Source organism: Chrysemys picta, chromosome 1, assembly GCF_011386835.1.
Source record: "Chrysemys picta bellii isolate R12L10 chromosome 1, ASM1138683v2, whole genome shotgun sequence".
NCBI lineage: Eukaryota > Metazoa > Chordata > Testudines > Emydidae > Chrysemys > Chrysemys picta.
In genome coordinates this window covers 177,419,332-177,445,656 of record NC_088791.1, presented here as the reverse complement: position 1 = coordinate 177,445,656, position 26,325 = coordinate 177,419,332, and the positions used below count along the sequence as shown (strand labels likewise).

At 40.8% G+C, this 26,325-nt stretch overlaps 1 protein-coding gene across 32 annotated transcripts in view; it reads left to right on the top strand.

Moving 5' to 3' along the window:
* ROBO2 (roundabout guidance receptor 2) overlaps positions 1 to 26,325 on the top strand; it is a 1,484,585-nt gene that overhangs the window by 1,336,839 nt on the left and 121,421 nt on the right. For all 32 annotated transcript variants that reach the window (XM_065575614.1, XM_065575735.1, XM_065575671.1 and 29 more), the window contains 3 exons: positions 10,692 to 10,816; positions 17,331 to 17,502; positions 23,834 to 24,039. In XM_065575614.1, the coding sequence (XP_065431686.1) occupies positions 10,692 to 10,816; positions 17,331 to 17,502; positions 23,834 to 24,039 (503 nt within the window). The remainder of the gene's footprint in view (positions 1 to 10,691; positions 10,817 to 17,330; positions 17,503 to 23,833; positions 24,040 to 26,325) is intronic.

The window sequence follows — 26,325 nt, the reverse complement described above, 5'->3', positions numbered from 1 at the left end:
TCAAATTTAAGTGAAATGTAACTTTTTGATGCATTGTATCCTGTTCTGGGAAGTTGTCACATCGTAAATCAACCTGGCACAACTTAATGGCCTATCTGAAATGTTGCAGCACAATACATCTGAAATGCAAAGAACTGTATTTTAAACTAAGTTCACTTTGTGGTTGAAATGTCTTTGGTTAGATGATAAGTGAAGAAGATATTTCTCTCTCTGCAGCAAACCCTATATACTGTGAACGCTGTTATATTTGAGTGCCAGTCATGGAAATATCACAGTTCACATTGGACTTTCAGGAATTATACATCATTATCAGAAATGCTGATTGGTGAGATCCCACTTGCCAGGATTGTGCCATCTCTCGGAGGTAGAAATTCTGATAACTACATCAAAGGGCGACATGTCTGCTGCTGCTGTTGTCTATAGAGATTTGGCGGTTAACCAAGGCAACAACAGACATTTTGCAGCTATCTCTTCCCTAAACGGAAAGTGAGTGAGCTAGAATGATTCTTCATTATTTATTAACTGGTGAACACTTTAGACAGATCAGTGATGAAATCAGAAAATAGAGTAAACCTAATCACAGGGCAACATACACATTTCCTTGGGTTTTAGTAAGAAAATAAAGCACTGAGGCAGTTTGTCCAGGCAGTTGTTAGCCTTTTTAGATCTACTGGCCAAACCTTCATGTCCAGTTCTGTGCTGAGGCAAAACTCCCATTGCCTTTCAGGGAAGTTTTGCCTGAGTGAGTGTTAAGTGAGGACTTGAGGATTTGGCCTTGCAGCAATACAGCATTTATGTGTCCAAACTGGATTTTGCTGCAACTTTATTGGCTAGTAGTTGCATAGAGACCCAAATGGCTCAGGTAAGATTAGCACAGGGATCGGCAACCTTTGGCATGTGGCTCGCCAGGGTAAGCCTCCTGGTGGGCCAGGCTGGTTTGTTTACCTGCCGTGACCGCAGGTTCGGCTGATCGCAGCTCCCACTGGTTGCAGTTTGCCACTCCAGGCCAATGGGAGCTGCAGGAAGCAGCATGGGCCGAGGGATGTGCTGGCCGCCGCTTCCCACAGCCCCCATTGGCCTGCAGTGGCGAACCGCGGCCAGTGGGAGCCGCAATCGGCTGAACCTGTGGACGCAGCAGGTAAACAAACCGGCCTGGCCTGCCAGGGGGCTTACCCTGGCGAGCCGCATGCCAAAGGTTGCTGATCCCTGGATTAGCACTTTCAGCTGAAGGAACAATAAGCTGACCACCAAACAGTAAAATGCTGGACCACAAACTTCTCCACCTCAAAATCTCCCAAACTCATCTGTTTTCTCTGTTTAGGCTTCCACGAGTGTTTGCCAAATTTGTGCCAAAATCATGATGTACCATTACAGAGTCCCAGATTGCTACAAGTACAAGTATTCATGGAGAGCTTCATTAATGATTGTTCGACTCCACAAGGATTTTATACTTTCTGCTTGGATCCACAATTTGGGATGCTTATTGTCTGATGCTTATTTGAACTTATTTGAACTCCATTGTGGACATTGAAATCAATGGGTGTCTTTCCCCTGACTTCAGTGGGCTTTGAGTCAGTCTACACAAACTGGGGCTTATCCACACAACCATGAAATTCACAGCAATCTGGTGTATGAATCTACCATGCATTAGCCTTTCGCAGACTAACTGTCTATATGGACCCTGCAGATGTGCATTAAAACCTGTTAATGCACTTTGATCTGCTCTTATGTGACCTTCTCTCTGTTCCTTCAAAGAGAGAGTGATTTGTGTGTGTTTCTCCAAATTTTTCAGAGACTGTCTACGTTTTGAACCACATAAAATCACAGAACAAGATAAGAATAAATATTTTATTATTTATGAACTTCAGACTCTGAAGTTAAATTGAAGATAAAAACAATTAGTCTTGGAATCAAGATGCTTCTGATGTGATAATAGAAGTCTGATCTTTTCCAAATAATTCCTTTTATTCTTACTATAAAATCCTAATTGTGGAAAAATCCACCCAAAATATCAGTTTGAGTTCCATCATCTATGCCTGGGGCTTTACTACCTTTTCTAGGTAAGAACCCCAGTCCAGTGTAAGACAGTATGCATCAGCTACCGTCTCCCCCATCTGAAGAAGAAAAACTGGGAGACAAATAATACATACAAGCTCATTGTTATTCAGGAAACAAATTGTGCCCAGAAAATCCATGGAATTGCTTCAAAGTCAAGATGTACCAACACAGGCTACTGACTGCAAGCATAGCTCCCTGTGCAAACCCAACACACCTCCCCATCCAGGCAGAACAACAAGAGTATGGATATTCCAAACAATGCCATTAGTACTGATTGTGGTGCAGCAAGAGGATCTGCACAACAATACTAGTTGCTTCCCTACCCCAACCTGGGACTGTATCAAATCCAGTATCAGATTGGGAAACACTCTTCATTTTAAAGCTAAACGTTAATGAGATGGGTTCACCATCTCCTCCACCATCCCTTGTTTCATGCTGAACAGAGTAACCAGTCAACGATATTTGGGTTAATAATAAATCTGCAGTGTCATCCCTTCAGTTCTCTGTTATGTCTCCAAAGTGAGGGCTTCATCTGTGATCCTATCACGGTTGACAGTGATTATGTTTCACAAGAAGCGGTGAATAGAGCCACTGTCAACCAGCTCTGTATTCCTGAGAAAATACAGCTGCCTCAGCCAATGTATCCAGTATTTAATACTTCACTCTCAGTGTATATGTTGTTAGTCTGTATCTGCCCATTTCCTCTACTCACAACAATACAGCTCAAAGGGACCGATTCCCCCTCAACTAGTCTCCTGGATTGCCATATCCACAGCTCATGGCAGCATTGTTTGACACTCTCCACCTTGTAATGGACACAGTGCAACAGCCAGATCCTTAAATAGGCATTTCAGTCTCCTTTTAAACATACAGTATGTGGCATAAACCTCCAAAAATGCCGATGCAATCCACACACAATGGTGGGTGAGAACCCAGTTTATTTCCCTCCTTCCAACAATTCCTATGCCACCCTCAAAAGTGCTCTCGCCTCCCTGAAATGGGACAGTCAACATCCTTCCCAATCCCATTATCACCAAAATCAGAAGTGCAGGATTAATCACAGTACAACCCTCCAAGAAAGCAGTCATCAAAAATAATTAGTACTAATCCATAAATCCTCCCTATTTCCTTTGTTCTCCCCCACTTTCCATATCATAATCCCCATTTCAACGTCAATGTAAATATATAGAAAAAGAGGTCGGAAATGCCCATCACCATAGTATCTGAGTGGCCTTACATATATTTGTTTTAATAGGTAATGGACTCCATGCAACAGGAATAATCTCTGCTCACTTTCCTGAACATTTAGACTCTTATTTGAATTGCCTGACTCCAAGCTTTGCACACTGCAAAGACCTACAAAAGGATCTCTCAAAACTGGGTGACTGGGCAACAAAATGGCAAATGAAATTCAGTGTTGATAAATGCAAAGTAATGCACATTGGAAAACATAATCCCAACTACACATATAAAATGATGGGGGTCTAAATTAGCTGTTACCATTCAAAAAAGAGATCTTGGAGTCATTGTGGATAGTTCTCTGAAAACATCACTCAATGTGCAGCGGCAGTCAAAAAAGCAAATAGAATGTTCTGAATCATTAAGAAAGGGATAGATAATAAGACAGAAAATATCATATTGCCTATATATAAATCCATGGTATGCTCACATCTTGAATACTGCGTGCAGATGTGGTCACCCCATCTCAAAAAAGATGTATTGGAATTGGAAAATACACCTCTACCTCGATATAACGCTGTCCTTGGGAGCCAAAAAATCTTACCACGTTATAACCTATATATATATATAGGTGAAACCGCGTTATATTGAACTTGCTTTGATCCACCAAAGTGCGCAGCCCCTCCCCCCCCCCCCCCCCCGGAGCACTGCTTTACCACATTATATCCGAATTCGTGTTATATCGGGTCGTGTTATATCGAGGTAGCGGTGTATTCAGAAAAGGCAACAAAAATTATTAGGGGTATGGAACGGCTGCCATATGAGGAGAGCTTAATAAGACCTGGACTTTTCAGTTTGGAAAAGAGACGACTAAGGGGGGATATGATAGAGGTCTATAAAATCATGACTGGTGTGGAGAAAGTAAATAAGGAAGTGTTATTTACTCCTTCTCATAACACAAGAACTAGGGGCCACCAAATGAAATTAATAGGCATCAGGTTTAAAACAAACAAAAGGAAGTATTTTTTCACACAGTGAACCTGTGGAACTCCTTGCCAGAGGATGTTGTGAAGGCCAAGACTATAACAGGGTTCAAAAAAGAACTAGAGGATAGGTTCATCAATGGCTATTAGGGATGGTGTCCGTAGCCTCTGTTTGCCAGAAGCTGGGAATGGGCAACAGGGTATGGGTCACTTGATGATTACCTGTTCTGTTCATTCCTACTGGGGCACTTGGCATTGGCCACTGTCAGAAGACAGAAGACAGGATGCTGGGCTAGATGGACCTTTGGTCTGACCCAGTATGGCCATTCTTATATACTTAAATGGAGCTAGAGAATCCTGCCATCCTTCAGGAAACACCTCTATGTAGACGTGAGTCTTGTCATGTGACCTACAGATTCCAAAGGCCATCCACTGACAATGTCATGATCTCCCCACCAACAAACTGTGCACCTAAATCCACTGAAATATTCATAATGAATGACACTAGTGTCCTGGGAGTGGAGAAAGAAGTGGTCACTGAGAGCCAGATCCAAACCCCTGTGTGCTCTACTGATGAAGACCAGGACCTTGAATTGGACCTGGACCTAGACAGACATCCAGTGGAAAGCACAGTTATGATATGTCCTTACCAGATCATCCTGTGCTGCAGCATGTTGTATGAGAAATAACCCCGAGGAGGCCTTCATATGTCGTCTTTGAGACAGCACATTTCAATGGATTGTCCTGGAGGTGCTGATAGGAATGATTCACTATAATTTGGTAATAATTTGTTGGAAAAGACTGCAATGTTTTGACCAGTCATCCTGTAGACAGAAAAAAATAATAATTTTGCCCACTGCTACAGCTAGAAGTTCAGTAGCAGTATTTGTAGGCTGTGGCATCACTTTGACAGCTAGGTGAACCAAATGATCTCAGCTGAGGGAGTGGTCACAGACCTGTAAATTAGCAGCACCTGTTTTGCCCAGAATGAGCCTCTCACCTGCTGCAGTTCTATATCTCTGTTTCACCCAGTTACAGGAGAATCAGGGAAATTTATCCTTGTCAAGTGTACAAAGAGTCATCTTATTCTTCAGCGTCATCCAATCCCTACTTCCAAAGAAATAAAAAAAGACAATGATGACAGTTAGTAATAATATTACCTAACAGAAGAGCAGGTCCGATCTTTGTAGATCTGTAGTACATCCCAGCAGTTAATAGAACTTTGAGTGTTGGACAGAGGCTAAGCACACAACCCGTATCGTATGGGTTATGAAAATGATGCATCTTAAAGGTGAAAAGATTTTAGAAATTAAACTTTCATGCTGCTTGCAGACAGTAGACCATAAATTAATGAAGTGCAACTGGAAAAAGGCCTTCAGAATGAATTTGTTTTTGATCTCACAGCCTAAAGGCACATATGTTCCATCATGAATTAGAGATTTCATTTGATACACCATTTCCTTTTGAGGTAAACGTGTTAATAAATCATTGAAGTTTCAAATGAGCTCCTATTTTTAGAACTTAAAGGTATCCAAAGTAATTTTCATGCTGTATGTCACTGACCATGGATATAAAATAGCTGGAATTAGATGTTATGAAATCATTAATTCAAATTGTACTCTACAAATAGTAAGTGAATACATTTTAATTATAAATAAGCCCTTTTAATTTTGTTACTGTCACGCTTCTCTTGTGAAATTTAATTTCATCGGGAGCCTGATCCAAACTGCATCAAAGTCAATGGAAAGTCCCCCTTTGGATCAGGGCCTAGATGTTATGGTGTATTTAAACATTCTTATCTAAGTATGCATAATTAACAAATTAATTAGGTTGTCACCGTTTGACGCATCGTTTGGTGGATTATGTACAATGAGTTAGATTTGCATAATAGATCCTAGTGGAGAAGTGTGGACATAACTCCCACAACAGTATTATTTGCACTGATTTTATTTCAGTTTAAGTTTCCAAAAGTGATTATACAGTATATATTACTACAGAATACTTTTAATTAAAATCAAAGTATATATTATGTAGACCTAATAGCACCTAGTTTGGGGCTGTTGCCAGTGAGGAGGTAATGACAATACAAGTCCCTTAGGATCATTGATTTCAGTGGGAACTGTTAGTACACAGCACCTCTTGGGAGAAGGCCAATAATTCCATTGTGATATTACTTCCTATAGGGTCACTACACTTTTTACTATAAAATTGTACATTTTACCTTGATAATTTGCCTCATCTCCTGCCATATACAATTAATATTCTGCCACATTTCGTATAAGGTGACTAGCATTCAGCTGGGAGGAATGAACTAATTCAGTCAAAATTTTCTACAGCTGATGCTTTATAAGCCCCATGTGACTCAGCATAGCCTTAGAATTCAGTAACACCCCTGGGTGGAAAAATGAATGGCTTGCAATCTATCCCAATGGGCTCATTCTGCTAGCTATTAGGCTATGATAAATGCTGAGGAATTCCTTTGAAATACTTTGCAATATTCATTTCTCCCCCCTTATTAAGGCTCTTTAACACATAAGCACAGGCTACCTTTTATATACCTTTATTAATATAACATAAAGGAGTCATTCACTCAGGCATGAAAAGATCCAAAAAGACAGGGTGCAACAGAATGCCACTATTAGCATCTTGAATAACATACCAATGCTCACAACTGCATCTTCGCTATCTTCATTTTAATTCATGCCATAGAATACCATCCTGTGCTGTAAAAACAACTCCAAACATGATGTGATTAACCTTAGGGTCCCCCAGACCCTCATCTCAAAGCCCACTCGTACATGGCCTGTGCTTTCTATTCATGTTCAACCATCTGATTTCCATATCATCCTACTCGCCCTCACAAGCTGCTATTAGCATAACAGAGCTTTAGCATGACATTGATTGAAGCCAGTGCTTGCTGAATGCAGTATCAAAGCATAATTTGCCAGAAATCAAATCTAATTTATAGTGTACCATATTAAAATTTCTCAAACACTGTTTCAAGAAAACTGTCCTAGACCTCTAATCTTAATTGTTCTTCTTTATATTCTTGTCTAGTTCTCTGGAATTCGGGCAATATATTTTGTTTTATAGCCATTGTCTTTGACTTGCGAATGTCAATTAAACAAGAGTTTTTCCACTCCATTTACTCCAACCCCGTTAATGTTACAGCTGAAACAGTGAAGGGTGTTTGGTTGATGGGCAAAACACTTGGTTTATTACATCACAACAGGTTCTTTGGACAGGTTTCCTAATGTGTTGGGTTTTTAGGTAAGTGCAACGATGTGTTATAGCAGTGCATGCTAGGGCTGAAATGAATTTATTTGATTAACATTTGTTTTAAGGCTTTATAACTTATGGTCCAATTACCAGGGCACTGAAGGGGGAGCTGAGAGACCAAGCTTCTGTTCCCAGCTCTGCCACTGACCTGCTGACTTTAAGCAAGTCACTTAACTGTTCCGTGCCTCAGTTGCGTAATCTGTAAAATGGGGATAACAGTGACTACCCATCTTTGGAAACTGCTTCTATATCTGTGGTTGACAAGGAGCCCCCTTTCCAATAAATTCAAAAAAGCCCTAGAGTCATCTGAAAGAGGACAAGGTTGAACCAGTCCCTGCTTTAGGGCACACCCTGCACTCTGTAAAAGTAGTAGTGCCACTTTGGTGCCCTGAAGGTGACACTCCACCAGAATTCCTTCTGTTGTAAGTGCTAAATTTTATTATCAAGTCTCAATTATGGTTGGGCAGCCTGGCTGTGATAGGTAAATCTGTTCCAGTATTGTGAAGTCATGGTTTTCATCCTGTGAACACCATTAAAATTTGAAGTTCCCTATTAACAGAGCTGCAGTTCCACACTGCAGTGCATTGGGACAAATTGGGGCACTCTTTGATTTCCCTATAAAAAGTTTCATTACATCCTGTAGAGAGGTTACCCTGTATAGGGACATTGGAAAAGTATGGTTTAGTCATTTTAGATGCTTTTCATATGTTCCCTAAAAGTTGGCTGGAGGGGATGGTTTTGTGCTCTAATGACGAGTACCAGATCAAGGCATAGATACTATAGGCCAACTCCTGACATCATGTGATTACCTCAAAACCTCATCATTTATATATTTTTAAATTATATTTCTAGCCCTCATAACTGCAAAGAAAAGCTTGGAAACATGAGCACAATCAGTGCAACAATGTCTGCCTGAGTCTGCAGAAAGCCTGAAATGCTTGCTGTGAGGGTGTGAGCTGCCCTGTTCATCTCAATGCATGATATGCTGTGGTAGCCTTTTCAGTACCACTCTGGGAGAGGACTTTGTTTATGGCGCAATAAGAATAGCACAGAAGGCCCAGCCCTCCCACTCAAGCAGGTACCCCAGCAGCTGGGGTGTAAGTATTAACCCCCATCTCCCACAATTAGCACCCTTGCCACTCATTGATGAAGGCAAGCCCTCTGCTTCTTCCAAGGGTTGGGGGACTTCTTTTGATGCTCCTGGAGATGAAAGTCCACAATGTTGTTGCCACTGCCTCTGTGAGAGATGAGGGGGATCCCTGCCTCCCTCACTCCAAGTGGGGTAAGGTGGAGTCATGGGGTGATCTTTGTGTTATATTGTCCCTTGTGCCCTGGATTGCCTTAATTCAGCCCTGCTAATCATCGGCCTTGAAATATCCATTACAACCAAATCTGAAATAGGTCTATCACATCTCTCCCTTTAAATATAGCAGACGGATTTATCTATAGTGTGCTGTGTGTGAGGGTGTTTCAGATTAATCTGGAAAAACCTACCTGCTGTGTGTAGACATTATGGCACCTTTTGTAGAGCGAGGGTTTGCTTTCCCTTGCTATTCATCAGGTTGCTGCTCTTGCACCCTGGAAACAGTTGTGTGAATGTGCATTGTGTTCATAGAAGTATGGTGGGGAGGGAATCATGCTGCAGCTAAGGGCTCTAGGAGGCTGTAAGCTGAGTTAGAGTTTAGGGGCTGTACATCAAAGCAGTACCATCGCTGTCAATACAGAGGCCACTCAGAGGTGATTGATGGAAGTTGAGGGAAATTCCAAGGCACAACCTCAATCCCTCCCTCCCCACCCCTGTCGGATAGCTAGCAACGTGCTGTGCACTAACAGGAGACACAAACTTCATTCCTCAGTGGGAGCTGGAAAATTCACACTCAGGAGTATGAGAGAGAAGGGGAGGCTCCTTGTGCTGCTCTGCACCCGGCACAAAAACAGAGCAGCTGGGAATATTTGAAGTGTGGTCTAGGATCCCTTGGGAGAGACCCTTTGGAAATGTAAAATACTAAGAGTCCAATCATAAAATGCCTAAGGAACACCAGTTATTTTCAAAGTGGGGAGATTTTGCTTGCCATGCGTTTTAAATGTGTCACTTCCTTTATTGCCCCATGCTTATCATACCTAAATTCAGCTGCCTTGTTTCCACTTTCCTCCTCCATTCTATCTTCATCACCTCCCATCTCCACATCATCATTTCTCTTTCACTCATTTCCCCAGCCCTTCCTCCTCTTCCTATGCTCCCCTTTCCCCTGGTCAATTCACACTACACTGCTCCATTCTCCATTGCCTTCAACTGCTCACCTCTGACAACATTTCCCCTGGTCTTGGTCTTCCATGTATCTCCTCCCTCACCACCAACTGCAGCCCTCTCTGACAGCTCTCACGTCTCTTTGGCATCACAATCCTCCCCTTGTCCCTTCTTTCCCCCTTTTCTCTCCCCTCTCCTCTTTCTGTTCTGTCTGGGATGCCTGCTCCTTCTCAACATAGATCACTGCCATCCACAGACTTTTAGCTCCTGCTGCCTTCATCTCCTTGCACTCATTGAAACCTGGACAATATCTCATACTGCCATTCTCCTTCATAGCTACTTCTCCTTCCCACGCACATTCTGCTCCCACTCATCCCTAAAGGACAATAGGGGAGGCATTGACTTTTCCTCTCCTGCCTCTGTCACTTCCAGACCCCGCCCTTCCATTCATTTTTAAAAGTGTGATGAGATGGATTGAAAAGGATGTTGGGGACATGCCAGTTCCATACCCTGGGGCTCACCACAGCAAAGCACAGTTGTCTCTAGATTTAAGGCACAACAGTGAGCTCTCTAAAGTGCAGATGGTATGGGAGTATCACTATTGGTCCAGGGGAGGCTTGAGGACAAGATTAGAACATAACCAGCTCCTACACCATAAAGGGCCGATTGTTGCCCCTCATCTTTTATTGACATCAGAGCTTAAACAAATATGTGTGATTGTAATGCTTTCCTTCTTACAGCTGATGGAGGTCATACATGGAGATGCTTGCTTTTCTGTCTTTTTTTTTTTTTTTTGTATTTACTAATTGTGTATATACTAATTAATGAATGTCCTCTGGCATGAAAATACATCTACATAATGCTGTCTTTTCTCTTTGATATTATTCATCCATTCTTTGAGAAATCTCCCTCAATTTTACATCATGTTTTTTCTTACATTGTAGCTCCCCCGCAGTTTGTGATAAGGCCACGAGACCAGATTGTAGCCCAGGGTCGAACAGTGACCTTTCCCTGTGAAACTAAAGGAAATCCCCAGCCTGCTGTTTTTTGGCAAAAGGAAGGCAGCCAGGTGAGTCCAAACCCTTCATCTGAACGCTTACCTTTTTTTTGAAATTGCACATTATTCAATATTTTAAGTCACTTAATTAACTCTCTTTCACATGCTCTATGCACATTATAAAGAGATCTTGTCTGCTTCATTACACTCCATAAATATCCTTTAATAATGTTGTTGTTGATGCACATTTATATTGTGAAGCGCCCAGAAGCCAACTAGGGTGGGGTCCCATTGTGCTAAGTGTTGTACAGACATACAGAAAATCCCAGTCTGTATCCCTAAAAAGTTTTCAGTCTGAAACACAAGACAACAGGTGGATGGGATAAATATGGTATGGCGCTTAGGAGACAGGGTAACAAAAATAAGAGGATGTACACAATTCTTAGCCAATCAGGGGCAGTAATTACAACAGGGCACCTGTGTTGTCATAATCAGGTAGTTATAGATCTAACTGCCTGATTTGCACTGACGTGTGCCACAGTGCATGCAAATGCAGGTTTTGAGCATGCAGCTGTTTGCCTCCATAAAACTAGCATGCACAATTTCTGAGGCTCATTTTGGAAAAATTTCCCCTGGGTATTTAGTGTCATTTTAATGACTGAGTTTCTGACACCACCCTGAGCCAATACTGATTTCCTTAGCTTTAGATTTGAATGTGATGCTGTCACAGATAAATCTTTGTGTAAATTTTCAGTGTTGTTGCTTTGCCAAGACTAGTTATTTCAGAAGACAGGCTGTCTCACTGTCTGGATGGTTTTCCTTTTGGTGGGTAAAGTTTGGATGTTGCAAACCATGACCCAGATTCTCTCCTGCACATGAGCTCTTGTAAGGGCAGGAGAGGAGAGCATCAGGGAGCTGGCTATTGTTACATCCATGTGAGATGCATTGCACTGGTGGAATTCTCTGCTGCCCATTTCTGGATAGTTGCTTGTCCTTTGTGGCACCTGAATTGTACAAATGGCCTAGATCTAAATAGAGACTGTAGCCCTGGATGTTAATATAATTTTTCTCCTGGAGTCAACTGGATATATTTTCATATGTAACCCTTCTGCCAGGTGGTTAATGGTAGTTAGAAGGGCCAGATTCAAAATGTCAAGAGTTCCTTTTGGAGAATATTAAAATTGACTTTAGCCCCCACCTAGAATTCTGGGAAAAATAAATAAATCCTCTTCCAGTTGCCCTACGCAGGCAGAACTTCACCACCACCACCCCCAAGCACTCAGGTTATGTCTACACTTATGGCAGCATGTACAGTACGTACACTGCTCTCCCACCTAGCCTGGGTATAAATAGCAGTGTAGACGGCAAGGCATGGCTTAGGCAAGTAAAGACATGCCAGAACCCTAGGGTATGTACCCTACGCAGTTCTCTTCACGCCCAAGCAGTGCCTCCCCCATCTACACTGTCCCACTGCCTACCCATTGCTGGAGCCTTTCCCCACCACAGGGAAGCACACTATAGTGTGGATGCAGCCTGTTTTTTCACTCTGGCTGTAGCTACACTTGTCCTACATTCTGCCACCAATGTAGACAAGGCATTATTTTTATAGGGACATAAATTCTTGGAAAATGCAGCAATCCAGTAATATTCAAATAAAGTTTAAAGCAATCAGGAAACCTGCAGTAATCCATTCAAATCTTTCCCACCACTCTCAGTGAATAACCAGTAGACCTAGGCAAGAGTTCTCTGATCACATCACTCCACCCACAACAAAACTCGCTCTTGGTTTGGGTCAGTGAATATTAGTAGCCCAGTGTTCTCTGCAGATGTGTGTCTGGGCCTGTTAAAGCTGCTTGTCTAGTCCCACCTTGAGCTGCCACCACCTGACCTCATTGAAGTCCCATCAGTTTAGTCACTATTCCTCAGGTGTTTGCTGAGGAGTCTGCTCTGCACCATCTAATTGTGCCTTTATAACAAGAAGGTGAGTTAAGAATGGAGAAAGTCTGCATCCTGTATAAAAGCTCATCTTCTTAGAATGTTAGAATGTGGGCTGGTATGGCTGTGCACCAAGGTGTCCACAGACATCTTTATTACTGCACATATTATTTGAGGCCCCAGTCGTGCAGTGAGAAGATCTACATGAGTGGAGCCTCAGACCTGTGCAAAGGTGCACCCACACGGAGCCACAATGAAATTAATGGAGCGCTGCACGGGGCACAACAGTCCAATCACAGGATCGAGACCAGACTCAATACCCTATGTTCTCTGGGGTTGTGCAGCTACAGGAGTACATACTTGTGCAATTGTTAAGTTGTTTAAGTTGATTCTTCACTCAATTTGATTCATTTGATTATGCAACATGTAAGGAGGCTCAGATCTAACCATCAAATGCGTGGTTCTGATTCTTGCAAAGTGCAGTATTGTGGGCCTCACTAAGGAGCAAATTGTTCCAGGAGGAAAATATAATAGCATTTTGAAATTAAACCAGGAAGTGCTGATGTGCTAGCAAACATTTCAAAAACCCTTCTTGTAGAGGGTTTTAATAACATGGTAATGTTTATGTAAAGTGGGCTTATAGTGTCACGCTTGAATCTAATAAAGTGGACATCCATCATGTTGTAATAAAGAGAAGAGCTTCTAATTAAAGTAGGGCATCATTTGCAGGATTAAAGTCATTTAGTGTAATTGAAAAGTGTTAATACTCTATTTTATCCTCTTCCATTGGTATCACTTCAAGGGTAAAAACATTTTAAGGTGAAAATGTGTCTTCTGTCTTTAATTGAATGTTATTACCTACTGATGGTACCATGTTGAAGCTGTTTAATTACAAACCTGGAAAATTAATTACAATATTGAGAACCAGATCCCGTAGGGTTAGAATGTTCTTTTTTGGCAAATAAAGGCAACATAAAAATTGATATCTTGATGTTTATAATCAAACCTTGAAACATAGCTCAATGTGATTCATTATACCCGCATGTTCTTAATTGAGCAACAATGAAACAACACAGGTTAAGCAGGTTAATGTTACCATCCTAAAATAAATTTTCCAGGCTTTGAAGTAAGACATTGTTCCATTAAATAGCAGAGTCTCCACTTACTATACTTTATCATCGAAATGAAGAGTACAATACTTTGGCCACACCTAAGGTTAACATGCAGAGTATGGGGACACTGTATCTCTGAGTATTTACTCCTTGTCATTTGGACTTGCAATGCTTTCTTTGTCTCCGAGAAAATGTCCTCACTGCATTTAAAATCCTGTGTTCGGCCCATGCCAGCTGACTCAGGCTCCAAAGGCTCAAGCTAAGGGGCTGTTTAATTGTGGTGTAGTCATTCAGGTTCGGCCTGCAGCCCGAGATCTGGGACTCTTGCATCTTGCAGGTTCCTAGAGCCCAGGCTCCAGCCTGCAATTAAACAGCCTCTTAGCCTGAGCCTGGCGGGCCTGAGTCAGCCTGCACGGTCGGGCCAGACACAGGTTTTTAATTGCACTGTAGACATACCCTTAGTCAAGAAACTATCTTCCTTGCAATGCTGCTGTTCGTATTTATTGTAATATTGTGTAGAGCTAGTCAAGCTAGCCCATTCCAGTGATTACAGGGAAATCTTCATCCTGGACCTGTTCCTCCATCCTGTTTCACTAAGCACAGCCAGCTGGAAGGGAGGGGAATAGTTCCCTCTGGAACGATCCTTGTGCCAACTTGTGCATCAGCAGCTGGTCCTTTGTATTTGGTAGCCTTTTCCCCCAAAGCTTGACAGCAGCACTCCAATGAAACGCAGCAGCTTAAGGCAGTGAATTTACTCTTACTAGTCTCTAGTTCCTAAACACCGTGGGCAAAATTAATCCCTGGTGTAACTCCATTACAATCAATGGACATAAAGCCATTGAAGTCAGTGGAGTTATGCCAGGGATGACTGTGGCACTCTGTGGCCCAGCATGTCACCATTAGGCCTGAATGAGCGAACAGGTTAATTGAATCCACTTACTTTATTTTAAATTCTTTTAAATTCACCTCTGCGGTCAATTTATGGCAATTTATGGGCCATAAATCCACTCCTGAAGGGTGCTGAGCCTCATCAGTTCCCACTGAAGTGTAGAATTCACTGGAGCCCAAGGCCCCTCAGGATCTGGCCCATGCTGAAGAATAAAAAAGGATGGTCACATAATCAGAAATTAATATTTTGAATGCAACAGTGAAAATGATTATAACCCCCGATTTGTACTACCTTGTGATGCCATCTACAAATCCTCAAGATGGGTGATGAATGGCTGCAAAACTCTGCCACATCAAAATTCTCACACCAGTGGGCTTTTATGCTCATTCTTCATTCAGCGCTTGCTTACACTACAGATCCTTGACCAGTATAGCTATTCCAGCAGAGCCCCCTAATGTAGACATAGTATAAGCCGGCAGAAAGAGTTCTGCTGGCATTGTTACACCACCTCTCTGAATGACATTAGCTAAGCCAACAGAAGCACTCTTCTGTTGGCACAGTTGAATCTACATTGCCAACAAAGCCAAGTCAGGTAGGAGGTGTGATTTTTTCCAAAACTACTCAGCATTAGCCTAACTTTGCTCGCATGGAAGTCAATGGTAAAACTCCCATTAGCTCCATGTGGAACAGTTTTAGTCAACACTCAGCGCTTTTAAAAATCCCATCCTGCATATTTAGGCAAACTTCGAAATCTTAACTGAACTTTTCCAAACTCCCATTATTAGAAAGCCAAACAAAACTACCTTATCCTAAAGTAGTGCTTTTCTAACTATGGAGCGGGCCTCCCGAAGGAGGCATGGGAATGTGTCAAGCAAGGGGAGGCCTGAGCTGTGTGCTATTTTTTCTTTTAAGAGTTCTGGCTGTCAGTCCCAGGTGGCTGGGGCTTGTGCAAAAGGGTAGTGCACATCCAGGAGGTGGGGGGATAGGATACAGAGGACAGCCGGAGCCCCACCGCACAACCCCCGGGGTGACAGCTGGATCCCAAGCACTAGCTGGCTCTGGCTCTCCTTCCCATCCACATCCCTCACCTGGTAGCGGCGGGACTCCAGCTATCAGCGCCGGGGTGGCAGCACAGCACAGAAGTAAGGGTGGTAATGGGGTGCTCAGTCTGCTGTGAAAAGTGATATTGAATAATCACATTGCCACCCTCACTTCTGAGCTGCTGCTGGCACAGCACTACCTATACAGCTGAGTGCCCAGCCAGCAGCCGTTGGTTTCCACTCTCCCTTCAGAGCTGGACAGCGGTATATATACTTGTGAGGGGCAGGGGGAGAACATAAGCAACTATAGACACAAAGGAGGGGCACGATCAAATAAGTGTGAGACCCACTGCCCTAGAGTACTGATCAATAGCTTACAGTAGTGTTGCTGCAGTGTTTGGGTATGTCACTGGTATTAACAATTGTAATATTTTTATAGGGGTTGGTTCAGTGCTTGTTTTATTTAAGCTGGTTCATAAATCGATAAATCATCATGCCATAACTCTTATGGAATTAGTTCATTCAGGCAGTTTTCCTCCTTTAAGTACTGACGTCTCATCATAACTCCTAAACCCTCTCCCCTATTCCCCTTTTTCATCCCCCTCCGTCACTTTCACTAACCTGTCTTTCCCCAAGTGCTGTCTCTCACTCTTCTCAACCCTTCTTTCCTCGCATCAAAGCCACTGTCAAATGTTATCACTTTTCCCTGGAAAATTTGCCCCCAGCTGCTAAAGCCCTGGTTCCTGCCTTGATTATCTTTTTGCATTGATTACTGAATCTCCTCCACTCTATTTTCCCCAGTTCTCATCTCTCCCCCTCCAGTCCATTAAAAGGGCTTCGCTAAAATAACCCACCCCCAATCTAAGTGTGCCACCCCCTCCTCAAAACTATCATCTCCTTGCCAATTTTCACATTAAATTTATACTCCTTGTCCTCACCTTCAAGGTTCCACACTGTCTGCCTCTTGTCTATGTCTCAGTTTTAATTTCCTTCTACTCCTCCTTTCACCTCCCATGCTCTGCCAACCCCTCTTTCTTTATGATCCTTTTGTGTCCTCCTGCCACTTCTGCTTCTATGCCTTGTTCATGCTGCCCCCTTTGCCAGGAACAGTATTCATTGCCAAACAATCTCACTCTGCTGTTTCAGATCACTACTCATAATTCATTCCTTCTAGATAGCTTTCTAATGTGCACTCTAGTGTTAGCTCCTCCTGATGTAACACCCAGATATGTATGTTATTAAAATAAAGTTCAGAATTATCAAGGTACATATGAAACAAATTCAGAACTAATGAGATACATATGAAACAAATCACCCGCATGTATTTGTTGAAACTTCTTCCAAACCTCAACCCCTACTGGCAACACAATTGTCTGTCATCATTCTCAATAGTGCTGTGTCTAATTTAAACTGCAAGCTTCTCCAGGCAGGGAACATTAGCTTATTATGTGTCCGTAAAGCCCTATGCACACCTATGATACTATATAAACAGTAGTGTTTTTTTATTTGTGTTTATACGTAATGCTTGTAAAGAAAATTATTGTACCCTCGACTGAGGGAAAAGCAATATTCTTTTATTTGCACTGATGTGATTTGAATTGTCTCCACAGAATCTACTCTTTCCAAACCAGCCTCTCCAACCCAACAGTAGGTATTCAGTATCACCAACAGGCGACCTCACTATTACCAACATTCAACGAACTGATGCAGGCTACTACATCTGTCAGGCGCTGACAGTTGCTGGGAGCATTTTAGCAAAAGCTCAACTGGAAGTTACTGATGGTGAGAAATCACGATTTCTATTGTTTGTTTTTTTTAACCAATACCACTGAAGAATTAAAATATAATTTGTAAATATAGACATGTCAGATCATGTAATTCATATTGGCAAACATATAGGATTCTACAAATTATGAATAATGCAAAAAGGACCTCGGTGCAGAGTCTTCTCCATGAACACAAAAACATGGAATACAGGTTTGCATATTATATGAAATTTTGTCCCTCTTTAAAACAATCAGTGAAAAGGGAGGGATACACCAGCTCAAAATATAATTTGTGTTAAGGGACAGTGTTCAATACAGTGGAACTGAAATCTAAGATGCCCGTATTCTAATCCAGAATGAGCAATGGATGGTTTTGTAGTAAAGCACTGAATAGCAACTCAGGAAAACTCGGTTCAATTCCCAGCTCCACAACAGACTTCTCGTGTTACCTTAGGGAAGTCACTTTGAGACATATCGTCATTTCATGAAAATTGGAATAACTCCATTTAAATCTAGGGAGCTATGTCTGCGCACATCAGCTGAGGACCCTGGCCCTTAGTTTCTCTGTGTCTCAAATCTCCAAATCTCAAATACTTCCTTACCCTCACAGGAGTGTTTTAAGGATAATTAATATGCGTTATGCGCTCAGATACTGCAGTGATGGGAATCCGACAGATTGACAAATACTACAACACAGTTTGATTTGTCACTAGTCATTTCCACATTTTGTTTTAGGAAAATACCTTAAATGCATTCTTTCCTACATAGCACATGTATCTCCTTTCATTTGAGCCCATGAATCCTGTTAACATCAGTATGAGTTCTGTTCATGGATCTAGGGCAGAATAATGCCTTTATATTACTAGAGAAAATGGAGCTGAAATTCCTATTTGCCTAGCAGGTCATCACATTCCCAGGCCTTATTATTCCCTATCTTAACTGACTCATTAAATATCTCCTGACAGACTTTGATGAATTTTTGCTGTTAAAACTGTTGTTACATGCACAGATCCACTATTACAGCTCCCTCAGAGACCTGCCTACATCATGAAAGTTTGAAAAGATGTCTAATTCTGAATAATCTGGCTTTTCACAAAAGCATATTCATCGCGAGTGACAGGTAGAGAGGTTCAGACACACGCTATAGAGGTTTGAGCATGAATTTAATGTCTTTTTTTTCTGTTGTTTTCCAAAAGCCGTCTATATTTTTATGACAAGGAAAGATAATTTCTTCCTTATCCTTGCATCTTTACAAGCACGCACTGCATTTCCTTAAAGTAGTTTCTAGGAGATTAAAGCCTAACCTTCGCTCTGTGACCTCTTTAAGTCTTCTCTTTCTCTTACTCTCTATGACAAAATGATGCATTTTCATACAATTCAAATTTACATGTAGATTAAAAGGTCATTTAAAATTAATGGAAAGGCAGTATTTTTTAATATCTGTCCACGACGCTGTCTGATTCAATGCCATGGCTGTGATTGGAATAAATAGAACATACAAACATTGGCTGATAGGACATTGAGCTGTTAATGGTTGCACCTGCTGTTGCTGCAGAGATTTACTGCAACAGGGGCCGAAAGGAGCAAGTCAGGTTCAAGGATATCAGTGATGAGAAATTCTTCCTTTAGACAGACAAGGCCTCTGGTCCTTCTTAATCTTTATTTATTTCTCTGTATGAAAAAAGAAATCAGAATTGACCTCTTCTGCATCTGCATCAGCTTATGCAGCCAGTCAACAGAAAAAGCTCATTAAGGTGTCCATAGCAAAAAGCAAACTCAGCTTGAACTAATTACATTCAAAGGTACTTAGTATTCTCCATTCCTTAAGAAAGCATTCAATGGTGCCTGTATGACTAAAGGAATGAAAAACCTGCATTCTTCAAATATCTCCCAGAACCTGAAAGTCAGGACACTCACTGTAATATAATACAAGATTATTTTATAGAAATATGAATTCATTATTGAGTTGAGGGGTGGATGAAGGTCATGAAGAATGTGCAAAAAGAGTATTTTGCAATTGTGATTGTATAAATAAAGGACTACTGTATCATAGATAATTTTTGACATTGCCTTTAGTTAGGGAATTAAGCATTAATATTTAAATATTCTTTGTCAGCTCATGCTGAGTATAGGTTATAGAAGTTAATGTTTTTAAAAGTAGAGAAATCTAATTTCAGGGTTTAAAAATATATTAAAATATAAACATTTCAAATATTAGCCATATATTTAAGCATTAGCTTTCCAGTTTTTGGCTGGTGATTTCAGTTTTACTTCATAGCCCAGAATTTTTCTGTTTGGTTAATGATTTAATAATAGTGGCAAGCCATCATTTTCATTTTGAACACATTTTTGTTTGATCCCAGAGTAATTTGGATTCAATTGAAATTCCAATACAGAATGAAAACATATGTCATGTGCAGAAAAACAAGTGCTTAATTATACCATATATAGCAGTGTTTCAGTTGTTACATTTTTGCACTTAGACGTCTTCACTGGAAATATTTTTAACTCAAGTGTTCCTATGAGAAAAGATTACTTGCTGTGATGAAATGTGCTGAGTTGAGTGATAATTTTGCTGATTATGGACTGTGCTGAGAGCTTTCAATATATTTGAAATTCAAATCTTGTACTATCTTGAAAGATCATCACATAAATCTAGAGTCTAACTCACATCTGGAAAAGTAACATAATTTAAAAAAAAAATGAGACAGTCTTTGCAATCTTTCAAAAGCAAAGGTAAGCATGCAGCTCACAGTCTTATAACAGCAGGTCATGCAAATAAACTAAAAGCTTCCATTTAACTGTGTGCCTGTGTGATATAGAGAGAATAATTCACAATTAGTAATTTATTCCATAAATTTAGCCTCTTTTTTGTGCACAGAATATTCAGAAGTAAATTTCAATTTCCTCTAATCAATTCATTATTCATATTTATTGATTGATCTTTTTGGCCACTGTGTATGTTTTTTTACTCTATGGATTAGTCACAAATTGTTCTCTGTAAGTATCCAGCTCTCTCTACTTGAAATTCAAGTTGTATTGCTTAGTTGTGACTGGTCAGATAAGGCACATGATCTTGTTTCCATCACTAGATTACATGCGTATGTGAATGCTTGCAGATACTCATTTTAAATTCAGTTTTCATGACTGTGTGCACATTGAAGTTCACTTTTCATGAATATTCATACCAGTATAGCTCAATCACACATGTTTGTAGAAAATGAACACAAAATGGTTTGAGCTTGGACAAAACAAATTCACCTAAAAATTAGAGCAACCATTCATGGACCTTTTACCGTATTTGTCCATCTTTGAGATAGATAGACCCTCATACATATACAAACATCTTTCCAAAGTGCTGCTCAAGTGTTGGTTCCTGATTCACTGAGAGACCTATATCATGGGAATCCTGTTTATATATTTAAATAACTGACAAAAACAGGAGAATTTAGAAACATTTTACAGAAGATTTACAAGTCATAGAAGTGAAGACAATACAGTTGTTCACAGATCACTGGAAATCCTAAGTGTTCATTTAACCTTTAGCCTTAGTGTCATGGAAACCTGTAGTAGTCTTTCACCCATAACACCCTTGAAAATGAAGATTCCTTCTGGCCAGGAGACTTTCAATTACTTTATTGATCAAACCCATTTAAAAGATTATGAGCTACTCATTTGGGCAGTAAAAAAACTAATTAGATGCCAAAGAGCAATATCTAAAAAACAATAAGCTTTTAAAATACCTATATTGCTACCCATAAAACAAGGCAATGAGTTGCTACAAATAACTAAAGACGTATAGTTCTCAACCTAAGCAATTATATGTTTTCATTCTTTTAATCTATACCTATTCCCCTAGAAAACTGAAAACTCATTGATCTGCATTAAATGTAAATGAAAACTTATGTGGCCTAGTTGTCACCTGAATATATTTTTGCTGTAGGTATAGTACTTTGATGGGCCATACACATGTTTCTTTAATTACAGCATAAAATTGAGATTGAGTTTTTATTTCTTAAAATGACGGGGCAGTACTCTCTCTTCAACAGTTGTGTGTAACTGTGCTTAACCCTAATGAGATGTAAACATGTGCTTTGAGGTGAAAATACATCCCATTGTGTTTTTCTTGTGTCCTACTGGTTCCTGTGTAATAGCTGAATTCAGTGTATGGTATTTCAGAATTTCCAAGGCAGTTTTCATTTCCTGTGACAAATGTTCTAAATTAGCTTTCAATGCACACTTTAAATTTTTAGTTACAATAAGTTTGTTGAAATCACAGCCCAAGGTATTATTACAGCAAGTAGATTCATCAGCCTTATTTCCCAGATTAAGAGAAGGTTTTAGGGTGGTTGCGATGTTACAGTTCCAAAAACAAACATTTTGAATAAAAAAACAGATGCTTACATCAGCCCTCCTCTTTCCTATATATTAAACAGTATGCCGAAAGCACTTTGGAGCCTTGACAATGCTGTGGGCTCATGTCTTGAACAGTTCAACACAATGCAAGCCACATTTCTTTAAGACACACTTCAATTTATTTTGGTTTCATTCAAAGGCATGTATGTATACTAAATACATTGGGCCAGATCCTCAGCTGGAGTAAACTGATGTAACTCAATTGACATCAGTTGAGCTATGCGAACCAACACTAGCTCAGGAGCTAATCCTCTTTATCAGAATATTTTCATTCAGATGCCAAACATACTATTCAGAGATTTAAAGTTATAACAGTATGGAAGCTAAACATCTGAGAACTGTTTCTCAATTCTGTTAGACTGGTGTTATGACGGTATAACTCCATTTCCATTCATGAAGAATCCAGCCCCTTGTTTATTTTACTCTCTCTCTCCATAAACAAGTCTTATAGAAACAACAAAGCTATGTTTTTCTCCTTCACAGATGGCATGGAATAGGTTCAACATCAGAATTATTTATGAAAAAATGTTCTTGCAAGAAAATTTAACATGAGCATTTACCTCATCTTCACGATATCCCACTGGTAGCAGAATAAGGCTCAGATGCAGCTAGGCACTCACTAGTTAAGAATCTTTTATGAACTATTTTAAGCATGCAAATGTAAAATATTAGAATAATAACAGAGTTCATGGTTTCAAAAGGTGATAACATGATTTGATAGGTAAACAGACAGCTTGATTAAATCTGAACTGTTCCTCACTGAAGAGCATGATGCAATCAGTTAGATCAGTTAGGGAAAGATTTTGTGTTATTGTTAGATGTTATTTCCTAATGATGAACATTTGCACATTGAACATGAATGGGAAACATGATCAAATGCACACTTTTAACTAACCGTTATGGTTGGTAGACAACTGTCTTAGCTTTTATCTAAGGCCCTGATTCAGGAGACCATCTGTTTTCAGGAAAGCATTTAAACATATGCTTAACTTTGAAACCAATGACATTGAAACTTAAGCATGTGCTCTAGGGTGCTGGAACAATTTGTATAGTGGGGTGCTGAGAGCCATTGAATCAAAATGTAAACCCGATATTACGATAGAAACTACTTTAAGCCAAAAGGCGCTGCTGCCATAGGCACCATCTTTCTGAGTGTGTTCGACCCCCTGCTCCGCCCCAGGCCCTGCCCTCATTCCACCCTTTCCCCTAAGCCCTCACCCCGCCTCACCTCTTCCCATCCCTGCTCTGCCCTGACCCGCCTCTTCCTGCCCCCACTCCACCCCCTCTCCTGAGTGCCCCCACCCTCACTCCGCCCCCAACTCCCCAGTGCCTCCTGCCCACTGCTGAATAGGTGATTGCTGCAGGTGGGAGGCACTGGGAGTGGGGGGAGGAACTGATCAGGGGAGGTTGCTGGTGGATGTTGAGCACCCACTAGTTTTTTTTCCATAGGTGTTCTAGCCTTGGAGCACCCATGTAGTCAGCACCTATGCATGTGCTTGAGTGCTTTCCTGAACCAGGGCCTTACCTATTAGCTAATCTTAAGCAATGCCTACACTGCAATAAAAACCAACCGCGGCTGGCCTGTGTCTGGTGACTCCTGCTTGCAGGGCTCAGGCTGCAGGGCTATACAATATTGCAGTGTAGACATACCTTTACTCAAATAAGTGTGATAAGCTTTCAATGTTTGTTAATAGCAAACTCACATCTAGGTACCATTTTATTGTAACTAAGCACAACCCTTTTAAATATGTCAATCCTCTCAGTTGTTGGTGCATGAATGCATAGTGAGCATTGCAGAAATTAGCATTTTCAACCTCCCTGGATATCGTATACGATTTTCTTAAAATCTATATTCTGTTATACCAGATACTAATTGCTAAACATGATTTTTAAAAGTAGAGAGGTTCAGTAATTGTTGTGTTTTCATTTAGTTTTGACAGATAGGCCTCCACCCATCATTCTCCAAGGTCCAGCCAATCAGACGTTGGCAGTAGATGGGACAGCTTTGTTGAAGTGTAAGGCCACTGGCGACCCACTTCCTGTTATTAGTTGGTTAAAGGAAGGATTCACATTCCTGGGCAGAGATCCTAGAACATCAATACAGGAGCAGGGGACCTTGCAGATTAAAAGTCTACGGGTGAGTACTAATACGAATGAATCTTTGTTGGGACTGGGTCATTACTGAGCTGGTGAGGAGCCCCCATCAACAGTTAGGCATCCTTATCTTCAAAGTTGACATGTGTCCCTCCATTTAGAATAATGTCTTTCAACAACAAGCTTTCATTGAGCAAAATTCTCTGCCAGAGAAATGAAAAAGGGAGATATGATTTAACTTTGCTGTAGAGGCTTCCGGTAACACATTAGGATATAGACAAAATGTGTTAGAACATATTACCCAGCAGTGGGGGCTGGTCGAGCTTCATTCGATGCAGGAGATGGGAGGGGGACTAGTCACCATCTCCATCTCATTTGATCCTGAGGCTGGATGCCAGTTCATTCAAAGTTGCAAATCTGAGCAGCCTCATTTGTTCCAGCTGATAATTGTCTCCCTGGAGCTGTTACTGCAGCCAGGGATTCCTAGACTGTAGCCTAGGGCTTTGGCTACTCCCTCCCTTACCAGATCCACTACAGGAGGGACTGGGAGAGGGAGATACCCTGGAGCTGGCTACGCTAGTTCTGTCCTATGTGTGTTGGTGTTTCCCCTGCTGCTTGGTTAGGGCAATATTTCATCCCTCTTTGGCACAGGGCATGGAACACTGTCTGGCCAGTGTGGTTTTGAGGTATCTGAAAATCAGATGCCCTGAATTTTAGAAGGGTGGAATTCAGATAGGGAGAAGAGACAAAATGAAAAGTTGTCAATGTGAAATTTGATCTGAAATGAAATTCTGGTTCCCTTGATCGCCTCTCGTCAAACATTTTAAATGACTTTTTAGCTAAAATAAAATAAAATAAAAACACCATATATTTGAAGCATGTTTATTTTCCAAAGAGGATTTAGAATTTAGTTAATAGGCCATTTTCCTATATAATTGGGTCCATTCCTGTAGTCTTGCCTGTGCTCCTTACACGTGCAGATTGTCACACTGAAGTCATTGGCACTCCTTTCTTAAATAAAGGAGGCCTGTGTTCAAAATCTGCTGGTTATTAGCTGGGTACAAGGCTTTGTAAGAAAGCAAAATAAAACAAAATAAATAATCGTGAATGAAGAGACAAAGTGTAGTTTTGTGTGCATACACAGGCTCATTTCTGGAATCAGATACATGTGGCAGATCTAAGTTATGCCACTTGCAGTGGTCCCAGCATGTACTATGTGCTCCAGCCTGTCCCTTCCCCACTCAAGTAATGCCCTCTGTGGGAAGTGACAGGAGCCAAGTGGCATGGGGTAATTCTCAGTCGCTCATTTAAAGTAGCTTTCTGGCTGCTTTATGCTGCTGTGCAGATCACGGATAGAGGACTGATTCTTTGATATATCTATACTCTCACAGAGTGGTTGCCATTCAAAAGGCAAAAGTTACCAATAATTTAACACATTGATATCTGAGATAACACTATTATGTCTTATTTAGAGTACAAACAAAATCTGCAGTACCTTGTTAGTAAATGTTATCTTGCTAATGACAACCTCTGTATAGATGTATGTATTTATGTATAAAGTATAGAGATACTCATTATAGATATCCAAATATGTAATACATATGGTGCAGAAAGGTAAATATAGTTATATTATACATTAGTTGTTTAAAAACAATTTTAGGAAATATTTAATTTCATCAGCACTAATGCTTGTACTTAGTTTTATCAAGATAATCTGCAGAACTGTAAAGAACAAGAAATGAGCAGCCGTTTAGTTTTCTGCCAACATCTCATCAGTGATCGTAAATGAATTGTTAACCTCCTTGGAACAAAATGGAATTTATTAAAAAATTTATGCTAGCTTTCCTTGAGTAAACAATTTATCCTCCCTCTCTGGGCTAAAGGCGGGCTTGGGCCATGAAGGTTAATGCATTTTTACTGTAGAGCTGGATTAAACAGTGCGGTTGAATAGTCAAGATTCCCCAGTAGTGTTAGAAAGCAGCAATTAAAGGTGGGAGCTTGGTGATTTCAAACAAACTTTCAGAGCATTGATGATCGGCTTCTGTGGAGTGTCCATGAGGCAGAAGCTCATGGGATGCCTGCCTGCATGCGGTTATGCAAACAGTAAAATACTTGTTGAATCGTGCCAGCACATTAATGTCTTTGTTAGAGGCACGTGATCTCTAAAGGAGAAAAGAAATACCGGCAGGGGAAAGGAAAATCTGGCATTAAGTGTGACTTTAAAAGACATGGAGCTTTTATTGATCCTTGAGTGGCTCATTCTTTAATACCCATTTTCCTTTAAGGCTCAGAAAGATACTCCTTAAACCTTCCCAATGCAGTAACATGC